The sequence below is a fragment of the Eretmochelys imbricata genome, chromosome 5 (assembly GCF_965152235.1).
Source record: "Eretmochelys imbricata isolate rEreImb1 chromosome 5, rEreImb1.hap1, whole genome shotgun sequence".
In the NCBI taxonomy this organism is placed as follows: domain Eukaryota; kingdom Metazoa; phylum Chordata; order Testudines; family Cheloniidae; genus Eretmochelys; species Eretmochelys imbricata.
Genome location: NC_135576.1, coordinates 40,390,269 through 40,403,325, shown reverse-complemented (window position 1 = coordinate 40,403,325; position 13,057 = coordinate 40,390,269). Strand labels below are relative to the sequence as shown.

The following is a 13,057-nucleotide window of genomic DNA, read 5'->3' as shown; positions in this document are numbered from 1 at the left end:
TAGAGAGGGTGGATGATTCTGTGGTAAAGAAACAACCAGGACTCCAAAAATCATTACCAATACGACCACGAATTCCCCTTCCTCCAACCTACACAAGAGGTGGCCCATCTCCCCTTGTTACTGAGTTTGGGGGGAAGTAGAGAAAGACACCTGCCAGAGAGAGAAGACTGCAAGAAGAGCAAGGTGGGCCAAACCTTAATTAATTTATCTAAAGCTTCTCCCCAAAGCCTATAGCAGATCAGATAAAATGAAACCTGGATCCAAAGACACTGCAGAGATGTATCTTCAATTCCAGCACAGCAGTTAAGCCCTGGCAGGAGTGCAAGGGAACAGCTTGTTTTCTGGACGAAAGACTGACAGTTCTTGGCAGGCAGCAGCTGCAGGAGTCTAAATTAATCAGGTTACCAATAAATAATCCTAGGAGTAAATATTACAAGACACAGCAACTCAACTGGTGAGAGACTATGCACTCTAACAAAGATTCAGAGGAAGCTCCTGAGAAGGAATCATTTCTAAAGAATTTGGAGGTAACTGCATACTTGACTGAATTTCAAAAATGGAGAAAGTGGAGTTAAGCCTGTACCCTATTTAGAGTTGGTCAATATATTTGTTACAAATTAAGGGCCTGATCCAAAGCCTACTAAAGTGAATGGGTGTCTTTCCATCAGTTTCACTGAGCTTTGGATCAGGCACAATACTCCACAGAAGTAGAGCTACTCAATATAAGACACATTTGAGAATTTAGCCATCATTTTAGCTGGCAAATAGTTTGCAAGCTGAGTCAAAGAAAATCTGAATATATTCATCATAAGTACTTGCTAAATAATCCAGAAAAACAATTTTCGGACTCTGAGTTGTTTGAGAACCTTATTTCAACAAATCACTTTTCATTATTTGTGTTTGGTCACTTGAGTCATGTGGTGTAGTTGCTGCTCCCTGAATAGATACAGATACCCAGAAGTTATTCAAATTCTTGGAAGCAACAAAGATGACCCCTTGAAAAACAATGAACAAAACTGCTTTTGTGCAAAAAAAAAAAAAAAAAAAGTTGGTTTTTATTTTACATATTCACCCTGCTTTAATCCTCAAAATTATTGTAATTTTGTTTTTTCTACTATTATTGGTAGTAGGTATATGCAAATGTGGGTGAAGAAGAGTGAATACTAGAAGTGTAGATAATAGATAGCAATGACCACTTTAGATGCAAAATACATCAGTGGAGTTAAACTATGGATTAATTTGGCCCTGGGTGTTTTATTTGAGTGAGAATGTAATTATGTTAATTAAAGATGAGATGTGGTGTCTGGAACCCTGTGGTCCATAGGTATATATGCGCCACAAATTCATCAGAATCAAGAATCTAATTGGCAGTGCTACTACAACTTTTCTACACGTTTCTCTCTTGAAACCAACACCTCTTATTCTTCAAACACAGGATTATCCAGGGTCATGTCCAAATATTATGCTAGTGGCAAATGATAGCCATTTTGCTGATATTTGCCAACCATGTGTATGTTACTACTACACCATGACTTACTTTGTATACATCTTTGAACAAATAACCTTGTCTGCAATGAGCAGACAGTTTCTCCTTGAAGCTTATTGGAACAGCTCCACTGAAACATAGGCTATGTCTACACAGACCTGAAGTTTGGACTAAAAGGGTGTGAACTTCAGAGCGCAATAGTGCACTGTGCTGTAACTCCCCCATGTGGAAGCTCAGAGCACAAACTGTACATAAAGTCTACCTAGTTCACCTTTGCGTAGTCCTCTTTAAACAGGACAGCATTAATGCTAACTAGATACCTTTTAGTTCACGTCTGCAATGTCCACAAAGGGAAGTTACAGCACAGCATGCTAGCACATGCTGCAATTTACACCCCTATAGTCTGAACTGCTGGCCTACACTGACAAGCCCTAAGTCTTAATTGCAACAAAAACAGCTGGTTCACTTGATATGCTCCAGCCACACTGATGTCCTCATTTGCCTGGGACCTGCAGTACAGATCTATTTTTTATGTCCAATTTTATGTTACAATATGTCCTGGCAGCTTGAAAGTTTTCATTAAGACACTCTTTTGCCATGGTTTGTTTCCTGTCACAGTGTTCAAACAGTGCAGGAAATTGTTAAAATGTACTTCCTGAAATCTTAGACTGTGATGTATCTGCATCATCTCCAACTTACTGCTTTTTTGTTAGCATTCATATAGTATCAAAATAGTATCTACTCTATTTCCTGCAGGACTCCTTGTATACTTGCATGCTGTGGCCACTGTAAACTGGCCTAAGTAGATGGTTAAAATGAGTTTATGGCTGCTTTGCATCACTGGAACTGCACAAAGCAGCCAGATCGAAACTGTCATTGTCAATTGCCCTATATATAGTATAGGAAGGCCTGGTAGCACTGCTTATTATTAAGGTTGCCCAATTAAAGACTCTTTTTCAGCTAACAGGGGGGCATGGATCAGCATTCTCATTGCACTTCCAAGCCTGGGAAGCTAATGATCCAACCAGCAGACCAAATTTGGTGATGAATCCTGGTCACGTGCCACCTGAGGCACATTGTGCATATGCTAAGAAAGTTGTCTTTCTCAGGCTGACTGTTTCTGGAAAGTTTCAGCCAAAACAACCGAGCTATTTCCAAGGAGGCTGGGGGGGGGAAAAATCATTTAAAAGGTCTTGAAAAGCATTAGCATTCCCCAAGCATTGGAGCAAGGACTTGAAATTTGACAGGCGGACAGCTGTGATGAATAGTAGTTTTCCCCTTGGCAACGGGTCTCCCTGTTCTTTGCAAATGGCTCTCGTCTCAGACCTGACAAACTCACTACATCAAATAGATTGCTTACAGGGCATTTGTCTATAAAGGGTAACATGCAAGGTCTCTGTTGAAAGCTTGCAGTTTACTGATGTTTATAATTATAGCATGATGTGTGCACAGGTAATATTGAAGGAATAATGTAACTATTCTTGAGTTTGTGCCCATATGGTCTTAAAGTTCAAAGGAGTCACCACATGTAACGATGCTGCCTTCGGTGGAACACTTCTGAGAGTATCAGTTCAGGGCAAATTGCTTAGAGCAAGGCAGTCACAGCCCAAGCCTCGGGCTTCTCCACTTCTCAGGCACACCAAACCAGCCAGACAGAGAGGACTTTGGTTTCACCCCACTGGCTAACCACAAGTCATACAAGCAATTCCCTTAGACACTCCAGTTTCCCAGTATCACCACCAGTGCCACTTGTTATGGGGATGAATGGTTATGAAAACCAATACCCCTGTAAAAGGGAAAAAAAAGTTTCTCCTGATCCCAAAGGACCATGCCCCAGACCCAGGTGAATATACAAATCAGATCTTACTCACAGATCACACTGTTGCCAATCCTTGAGAATCTAAAATCTAAAGGTTTATTCACAAAAGAAAGAAATACAGATGAGAGCTAGAATTGGTTAAATGAAATCAATTACATACAGTAATGGCAAAGTTCTTGGTTCAGGCTTGTAGCAGTGATGGAATAAACTGCAGGTTCAAATCAAGTCTCTAGAGTACATCCATAGCTGGGATGGGTCATTCAGTCCTTTGTTCAGAGCTTCAGTTTATAGCAAGATTCCTCCAGAAGTATGAAACAGGATTGACGACAAAATGGAGGGTTTCCAGGACCTTTTATATCCTCTGCCCTGTGGAAGGACACCCCTTTGTTCTTACTGTGGAAAAATCACAGCAGCAAGATGGAGCTTGGAGTCACGTGGGCAAGTCGCATGCCATGCATGACTCAGTTTGCAGGCCGACACCATTGTTTACATGTTAGTTTGAATGTTTCCAGGAAAGCTCAGATGTGGATTGGCATCTCCCAGAATTCATTGACAGTTAAGTGTTTCTTGATTGGGCACTTACGGAAAATAGTCCTTGCTCAAGAAGCTGACCAAATGCTTCACTGAGGCTACTTAGAATTAAAACACATTGAGATACAAGTACATAGCCAATATTCATAACTTCAATTACAAAAATGATACACACATACAGACAGCATAATCATAACCAGCAAATCATAACCTTGTCATAGACACCTCACTCGAAAACCTTTGTACAATATTTGCTGCAAATATATAACAGTGATTGCAACAATGATCTATTCAGTCACAGTTTATATCAATAACGTCACACCAGGGAATAATATTACTCAGTGACAACCTATTCATGCAGGAGAGAGTTGACATCTTTCCCTGGCTAGCTGGTGATGTAATCCAATTCAATTGTCTTCCACTGCCCGACCACAGAACAGTCAGTGGAAAACTCTGAAAGATAATTGCAAACAATCAAAACCACTTGGAGGTAAAAAAAGGACCATTATACCAGATAGGGGATCGCTCTGTGAATAAAGATAAGAGATTGTTTCAGTGTAACAGAGTGAGGAGAGTCACTCTCGATCCATTCACGGGAGAAATCTTGTTGAACAGAGCTATTTCATGAAAAATTGGATCCTGGTTCCTATGAAGCCACGGACTGAACTTTATTAGATGGGAAAAGTAACTATTAATAAATGTAGGCCCCACATTTGTATTTTATGATTTTGTTTTTATTGTAACTGTTTGTTTCCAGCACTCTCTCTTGTTTCTAGTGGAATCTCTATTTTTTCTTAAATAAACCTTCTTTTGTTTCATTACAAGTGCTGTGCTTTATACAGGAGAGGTGGATCAAGATAAAACTGGTAAACTGGGGTACGCTGCTCTTTCGGGGGCAGAGGATCTGGAATTTGTGGGAGTAGCCAGTGTCAGGGGCTGGGGTCAGGGTGCACCTCTTGTTAACCTGCAAGGCAAAGACAGGGCTGGCATAGCTCAGAGGTCTCCAGTGTAACACAGACAGCCCTGGGGGCCCGTCTAAAGACATGTCTGCGCAACAAACTTAAGTTGACCCACAGCCACCACACTGCCCTTCTTCTGTTGGTGGTGCGCGTCCTAACCAGGAGCGCTTTCACCGACTTAAGAGGGACAGTGTGGGGGTTGGAGAGCCAGGGCTCACAGCTCCACACGTAGCTCCCTGCCGGGAGCTCAGCTCCACGCTCCCCACCAACTGGACTCCAGCGGAGCTGTGAAATTGATAAGAATGACAGACAGTAGACGTAAATAACAGTGTCCACAGGGACACTGCATCACCCTAACTACACCAATTTAAGCCTTATGCCTCTTGTGGAGGTGGAGTTATGATGTCAGTGTAGTGGGGCACTTACGTCGGCTGGAGCAAGGCTGGAGCGTGTACATTGATGTAAGCTGCTTTATGTCGACCTAATCCTGAAGTGTAGATCAGGCCTAAATTACAGTACTGTATCCCCAGGCGCCCTATGGGCCTCAGTGCTGCCTGGAATCTGAAGTGCTGCATGCTGTGGCCCAACTCCTGATGGGCTCCTCTCACCCTGTACACCAGAGCTTTCAGGAGTCCTTGGAGGACAGATTTACCTGTCTTCTGCAGAGCCCGCATCACAGGAATCTCTCACACCTGAATCATTTTTAGGGTACCTTTACACTGTTACAGCCCTTTTCCTCACAGTAAATGGGCTGGAGCAAGAATGAGGAGCTCACCATGCGTTGTAACAAATATCTCGATACAAGGAGTGTCCCTGGGGAGCTGAGAACAACATGCATCAATATAGCATCCTTCCCAGTAAAGCTAGAGATAGAGCTGGTTGGTATTTCTCCCCTCCTCCATGAAAAATTGATGACAATGAAAATTCTCTTTTGTCAAATTTTCTGCCAAAAAATGCAGATTTATTTTTAGAAAACCCTCTATTTTGTATTTTTTCCTATGAAAACCTGAATACTTTTGTCAAACAATTTTTGTGAAAAATTTCATTTGCAGAAACTCCATTTTTTTATTAAAAACTTAACCTGCTTTAATTTATGCACAGTGATCTTGCACGTTAGTTGATTTGCCTTAATTTTCCCGCACGTGCCCATATAGACCTGCCCTGAGAAGTAAATTCCAGAACCAAACAACATAGCTATAGAACACTCCATCATCCTTTTTCAATATTACACCAATAATAAAGTAAATATTTTTCAGACAAAGAACAGTACATCATACTGGAAGGCAAAAAGAAATGATACATTATAGTAACATTCCTATGCATACAGCACATATTTTAAACAATTTTATAATATAATAATTTCATTCAAACGTTTAAAACTAGTGAATTGAGTTCAGGGCTAGGAGTCAAGAACTCCTCAGCATTAGTCTGCCACCAAAGACCAGATCCTTATTTAAGCACTCAAAAAGTCCCCTGATTTTCAAAAGAGCTAAGCACTTTGCAGCTCCCATTAAGTTTTTGAAAATCTTTGTCTTAGACCTTGATGTCTTTGTCTGTTTTCCTCATATATTAAAATCACAGAGATGTTATAAGATTAATTGATGAATATTTGCATAGTACTTTGAAAATCTAAAGTGTTAAGTCAGCATTTCCATTAAGAGAGAGAGATTGTTCCAGCTTTTAGAGCCACAATGTACAAAAAGAGCTTTCAGAAATAACTCTATTTTAAGTATTGGAATAAAAAAAATCCTGATTCCCTCAAAGAGAATAAAGTAATGAGGATTTCTAAAGAAATTTCAAATCAGGTATTTTAGTAAAATATTCATAGATTCCAAAGCCAGAAGGAGCCATTGTGATCATCTAGTTCAATATCTGTATTACACAGGTCACAGAACTTCCCCAAAAGAATTCCTAGAGCAAATCTTTTAGAAAGACACCTGATCTTGATTTAAATATTGTAAGTGATGAAGCATCCAATAGTTAATTACTCTCATTGTTAAAAATTTACACCTTGTATCCAGTATGAATTTGTTTAGCTTTAACTTCCAGCCATAGAATCATGTTATACCTTTCTCTGCTAGATTGAGAAGCCCATTGCTAAATGTTTGTTCCCCAGGTAGATACTTGTAGAATCTAATCAAGTCATCTTTAGTCTTCTGTTTGTTAAACTAAATAGATTGAGCTCCTTAAGTCTATCATTATAAGGCATGTTTTCGTATCCTCAAATGAACTCTCACAGCTAAATGATAAAAGACTAAAACACCATCACACCATTGGGTAAACACTTTTCACAAAGTGATCACTCCATGTTTGATCTTTCAATATTCATCTTCAAAGGAAACCTGCACAACACCTTCAAAAGTTGAGCCTGGGAACATAAATTCATAATGGTGCTAACCACTAAAGATCATGGATTTAATAGGGACACTGGTATCATGGCTCATTACAACAGTCTGTAACACACACCAGCCTGCAGCCCCGTTGGGACAGATCATGTTGGCAGCGGCTCACAGGGAGGCTGGGGCAGGTCGGACATGGAAGATCCTGTCTTTTGTGGTTGCTCTTCCTGGTGTTGGTGTATGCATGCTGAACTGCTACTTAAAGATGCAGCATGAACATGAAAGAGATGAATTTGTTCCTTATGCTCACCTCCGCATCAGGACCAAGCCCTTCCTATGGGGAGATGGGAACAAAACTCTGTTTCACAACCCTCATACTAATCCTCTCCCAATTGGCTATGAAGAGGATCGCTGAACACTTGGACCACAGCAGCAATTTGGACCATTGCTCTCTTTGGACCGGAACATCGTATGGGACCCTCAATCTAAAAAATATTCTGCATTCCTTGTACTGTCAAGTTATAAATGGCGTTCTGACCTTTGGCCCTGCACTTGAAGAGGAGATCACTTAACATAAGTAAGTCCTAACATACCAAAAAAAAAAAAAAAATCCTTAATGGCCCACTTCAAATCCCTTGTGCATAGCTATCTAACTCTTACTGCTCACTCCATTTCAAACGACCTCCTATACAACATGTTACCTCCTATGCTTACTGTCTATCCAAACTTCTGTTTGCCTCAGATGCTCTGATTTCTTTCCCCAGACCTGAAGAAAACTTAGTGTAGTGCAAATGTTTGTACCTTCCACCAACAGAGCTTGGTTCCATAGAAGATATTACTTTACCTACCTCATCTTTCTAATCCTTTAATTATTCTTTTGGGCCTTCTCTGAACTCTCTCCAGTTTATCAACATCCTTTTTGGATTGTGGGCTCCAGAACAGGACATAGCATTCCAGCAGCAGTCATACCAGAACCTGAGCTCAAGGCCCTATAGGATTACCTGGAGAAGAATTTGGCCAAGGGCTTCATTCGTCCCTCCAAATCCCTTGGGATGGGGGGCATCCTGTTTGTTAAACAGAAAGATGGGACACTGTGCCTCTGTGTCGATGATCATGCCCTGAACAGTATTACCACCAGTGCCAAATAATATAACCCCTGTACTCCTGCTCAAGATTCCCCTGTTTATGCATTCCAGGATTGCATTTGGTTTTTTGGCCATGGCCTCACACTGGGAGCTAATGTTCAGCTGATTATCTACCATGACTCCCAATTTTTATTTCAGACTCACTGCTTTCCAGAGTAAAGTCCCCCATCCTGCAAATATGGCCTATGTTCTTTATTCATATATTTGAATTTAGCCATATGAAAATGCATATTGTTTCCTTGTGCTCAGTTTACCAAGAGATCCAGATCACTCTGAATCAGTAATCTGTCCTCTTCATTATTTACCACACCCCCAATCTTTGTGTCATCTGCAAACTTTATCAGCGATGATTTCTTCCAAATCATTTCTTCCAAATCATCATTAAATATGAATGGAGTTGTTGCAAATTCTGTATCCCAAGCCAGTGTACATAGTGTACAATTCATGTTAGACTAAATAAATTGCAAATGAAAAAAACTGCATACTTTGTAATATTGAGAGAGTCTGTGGCTACAGTCCATTGCCATATTCAATCTGAGACAAAAGTGGATATTTATGATTTTGTCCAAACATCTATTTTCTATTAATCTATCTGATCCCCATCACTGCAATATGTGGGAGTATCACTCAAAGATAGAAATGGGCTTTTTTTTGCCACCATAACTAGTTGGACATCCAATAGCACTAAGGAGTCCAAAAGAACCTCAAAACTGTTGATTAACTAAACAATCAGAGAGACAAGGTGGGTGAAGCAATATCTTTTATTGGACCAATTTCTACTGATGAAAGAGGCAAGCTTTTGAGCTACACGGTTCTCTTCCTCAAAGGGGAGGTGACCTTAGTAGTCGGAGAGACTATATGGGAGTGCTAGTTCTTTGAAGTAAACTCAAATTTGTTAATGATTCCACCTATCAATGATTATCAGAGACTCTTCCAAGGTATAAAGGACAATGTGAATAAGATATTTCAAAGTTATTATCATTATAATGCCTATGTGTTATATATACATGCAATATTTACATAATTACTTTTGTTATGTTTATAAGAAGATGATTTTTAAAAGCTAGTTTATCACGTTATCAAAATCTGATTTCCATTTCTCAAATGTACTTTGTACATGTTGTGACAAAGCTCTGTCCTTGTCTCTGTGGGTCCCATGTTTCCTGGTGGATTTCACTAGCCTCAGAGGCTCACTGTGACCCTCCACGTAGCCCTTCTTTCTCTAGAGGCAAAGGTCACAGCCTACAGAGCCATTTTCATCATAAGCCAGCAAGGGAGGTGAGGAGAAGCTACCCTCCCTTGCACAGTCTCTGTTGTCTCCCAGTCTCAGTGATTAATTGGGGGGCAAAGTGGGGAGCCCGGGCCCACCCTCTACTCCGGACTCCAGCCCAGGGACCCTAATAGTATCAGCTATGGTAGCTGGCTTTTTAGAAACAGGATGCATACAATTTCCTGGGCCACTTCCCCACAGCAGTCCCCACTTCCTCAAGATCCACTTCACCCTTACCTCAGGGCCTCCTTCTTTGTGCCTGACATGATTTGCACTGCTCAGTCTCTTCAACAGCACGACTTCCTCCTACAGCTCCTGACACGCATGCCCACCTGACTAACTGGGAACCTTTAACTAGTTTCAGCCAGCCCCTGATCAGCTTCAGATGTCCCAATCAACCTAGGTGTCCTCCCTGCCTTCTGGAAAGATCTTAATTGGCCCCAGATGTCTTAATTGACTTGGAGCAGCTGCCATTTGCTTATCCTGGTAACAGGGATTTGTTTAGCCTGTGGCTACTGTATCGGTCTCCCATTACTTTACTATAGCCATCTGGCCTTGCTCCGTCACATAGTGTATACAATTATCCACATAAAAATGAACTCTTGTACTACCATGTGTATTAATATGATAGTAAATAAATCCAATGATAAAATACTCTTATGGATGCATTTTACTCTTTCAGTAATAAGCAATAGAGATACCCCCCACTTTATCCATACTGTATAACATACACAGATTATAAATGAAACCAGTCATCCACACTTTTATTTAACAAGTTTTAATTCAGTTTAATTGGAGAACCACTTAGGAACAATGCCAAATTCATTTGGCAGGTCACTGAATATAACTCTTGAGACAACTTTGATCTACAGTAGAGTAAATGTCTTCAGCTTTTATTACAGCAACAGCAATGATCTGAAAACAATGTGTCATTTGTTAGGTTTAAAGCTTAGGTGCCTAAACAGTACATTGTGAAACAGTTTTGGTATTGACTTTAAGATTAGAAATTATTAGATGGCTCTATTATTAGCAAGTTAAGTGTACTCTCTTTCCTTTTGATGTACTTCACTTAGGTGAAGAGCAACTAACATCAACATGAGTGAATACAGTTTAAACTCCTCCTATTATAGGAGCAGCCTCTTTGGGGCTATTTTATAGTCTCTTAAGTAGAATTCAGTCAGACTGATGGAGACCAAGATTAACCAAAGACACAGACCTGAATTTGAATACCTTCAGATTTCAGAGATATGAGAAGAGAGACGAATTAGAATGCACAAGTTTAACCCCACCACTTTGGTTTTGGTTATTGTCACATCCAAATGGGGAAGAAGCTTATTTTCTCATTCTGATTTGATTGGCATCTTAAGAGCATTTTAAAGAATGTAGGTAATATTTTTGGAAATCTCATGAGAACAGACTTTGACAAAGCTCTGTCCTTGCCTCTGTGGGTCCCGTGTTTCCTGGCAGATTTTGCTAGCCTCAGAGGCTCACTGTGACCCACCACATAACCCTGCTCTTTCTAGAGACAAGGGTCACAGTCTACTGAGCCATTTTCATCATAAGCCAGCGAGGGGGGTGAGGAGAAGTTTATCCTTCCTTGCACAGTCTCTGTTGTCTCCCAGTCTCGGTGATTAATCAGGGGGCAAAGGTGGGGTGGGGGAAAGCCTGTGCCCACCCTCTACTCCGGGCTCCAGCCCAGGGACCCTAATAGTATCAGCTATGGTAGCTGACCTTTTAGAAACATGGCATGTACAATTCCCTGGGCTACTTCCCCCACAGCAGCCCTCACTTCCTCAAGCTCCACTTCACCCTTACCTCAGGGCCTCCTTCCTTGTGCCTGATATGGTGTGTACTACTCAGTCTGTCCAATAGCGCACCATCCTCCCACAGCTCCTGACATGCACACCCATCTGACTAACTGGGAGGCTTTTAACTAGTTTCAGCCAGCCCCTGATTGGGTTCAGGTGTCCCAATCAACCTAGCGTTCTCCCTGCCTTCTGGAAAGTTCTTAATTGGCCCCAGATGTCTTAACTGACCTGGAGCAGTTGCCATTTCACTTTTCCTGGTACCAGGGATTTGTTTAGCCTGGAGCTAATATATCTATCTCTCACTACTTTTCTATAGCCATCTGGCCTTGCCCCGTCACAGGACCTAATAAGTTCTCTCTCATTTAATCCCTCCCCCCAGCAAAAAATATCACATTAGATTTTGCCACTCAGATCCAAGCTTACGCATTATCCCTTATTCACCCTCAAACCCACACTCTAAAATCTAACTTCAATGTAATCCAGATCCAGAGCAAACCCTGTTTGCCTTGATTTGTTTCTACTTGGAACCCATGGAACTTAAACAATCAGTTTTGGTGGGAAAGGGATGACTACATACGGTCAGGAATTCATAATTTTCCTAAAACTGCTGACTTTCATCATAAAAGTATGCCAAGAAGCGTTAGCAAGATAAGAGAGGAAAAATCAATATGAAAATATTTTAATGACCTGATATTGATAGCTGGAGGACAGTTAGCTGTTTTGCACTTCCTTACATAGTCCAGCTAATACATTATATATACCCTCAATTGACCAAATGGCAACAAAACTGTCATATCAAGGCATTAAAGTAAGCAGTATTTTAATTTACATATTAATTTTATGATTCAGAGGCACTGGGCAAATAATCCATCTATATAAACTTATGATCATTTGCTACTACTTTTAATTCTTTAATATTATTTCCCAACCAAAGATTCTACCTAAAACACATTCTACCTAAAAAGTAACTGAAGGACAATATTTACATACATGAATACCTCATAAAATACCAGAGGCACCTTGCTCATGTCACTAGATGAATAGTAAGAGTAGCTTCTAGAGACAAGAGCTTCTATTTTTCAACAGCCATAGCAAAATATAGCAGAATATGGTGCCTGATTCTAAATGCCTCCATTTGACCTGAAATACTTCCACTCCATGGTCTAATGTACTGGTTCAAGTGTATGTATACCATTTCCCTCTAATAAATGAATTCACTCTTATGTATGTGTTTAATTATGTTGTTCTCTAGTGGCGGCCCAAAAAGAACCTATAATCATTATTCCTAAGTAGACCTGATTGAAACTCTAAGCAAAACTTAAGGATCCAACCCCGTGTGTCTGAATTGCAGAAAAAGCTTTACTAAGCTCCCAAAATCAGAATTAGAGGAACTGAAAACCTCACAACAAAAGTTTAGAATCAACCACTGAGTTTTACCTGATTTTAGGGTAAAATCCAGCCATGACCAGATAACTATAGTATTGTGACCAACACACCGTACCCCACGTAAAGAACAACAGAGCGCTGCCTACCATTGGTCCATTACTCACCCATTGACAATGAGGACTACATCCTGGCTTTCACTTCCACTGAAGAGAGTGTTAAACCACCTGACCTCCTAAAGACCCTTTCTAGAATGAGAGGAGGTAGTCACATTACCGGGCATAGCTCCCTGAAAAATCTGTAGGTGAGAAGTACCT

The 13,057-nt window shown here is 40.6% G+C and overlaps 1 protein-coding gene across 1 annotated transcript; it reads left to right on the top strand.

The window, feature by feature from the left end:
• Window positions 1–7,288: 7,288 nt before the first annotated feature.
• LOC144265083 (cytochrome c oxidase subunit 6A1, mitochondrial-like) lies at window positions 7,289–7,549 on the top strand. The gene has a single exon (XM_077817290.1). The coding sequence runs from the start codon at window positions 7,289–7,291 to the stop codon at window positions 7,547–7,549; it is 261 nt and encodes an 86-aa protein (XP_077673416.1).
• Window positions 7,550–13,057: the final 5,508 nt, after the last annotated feature.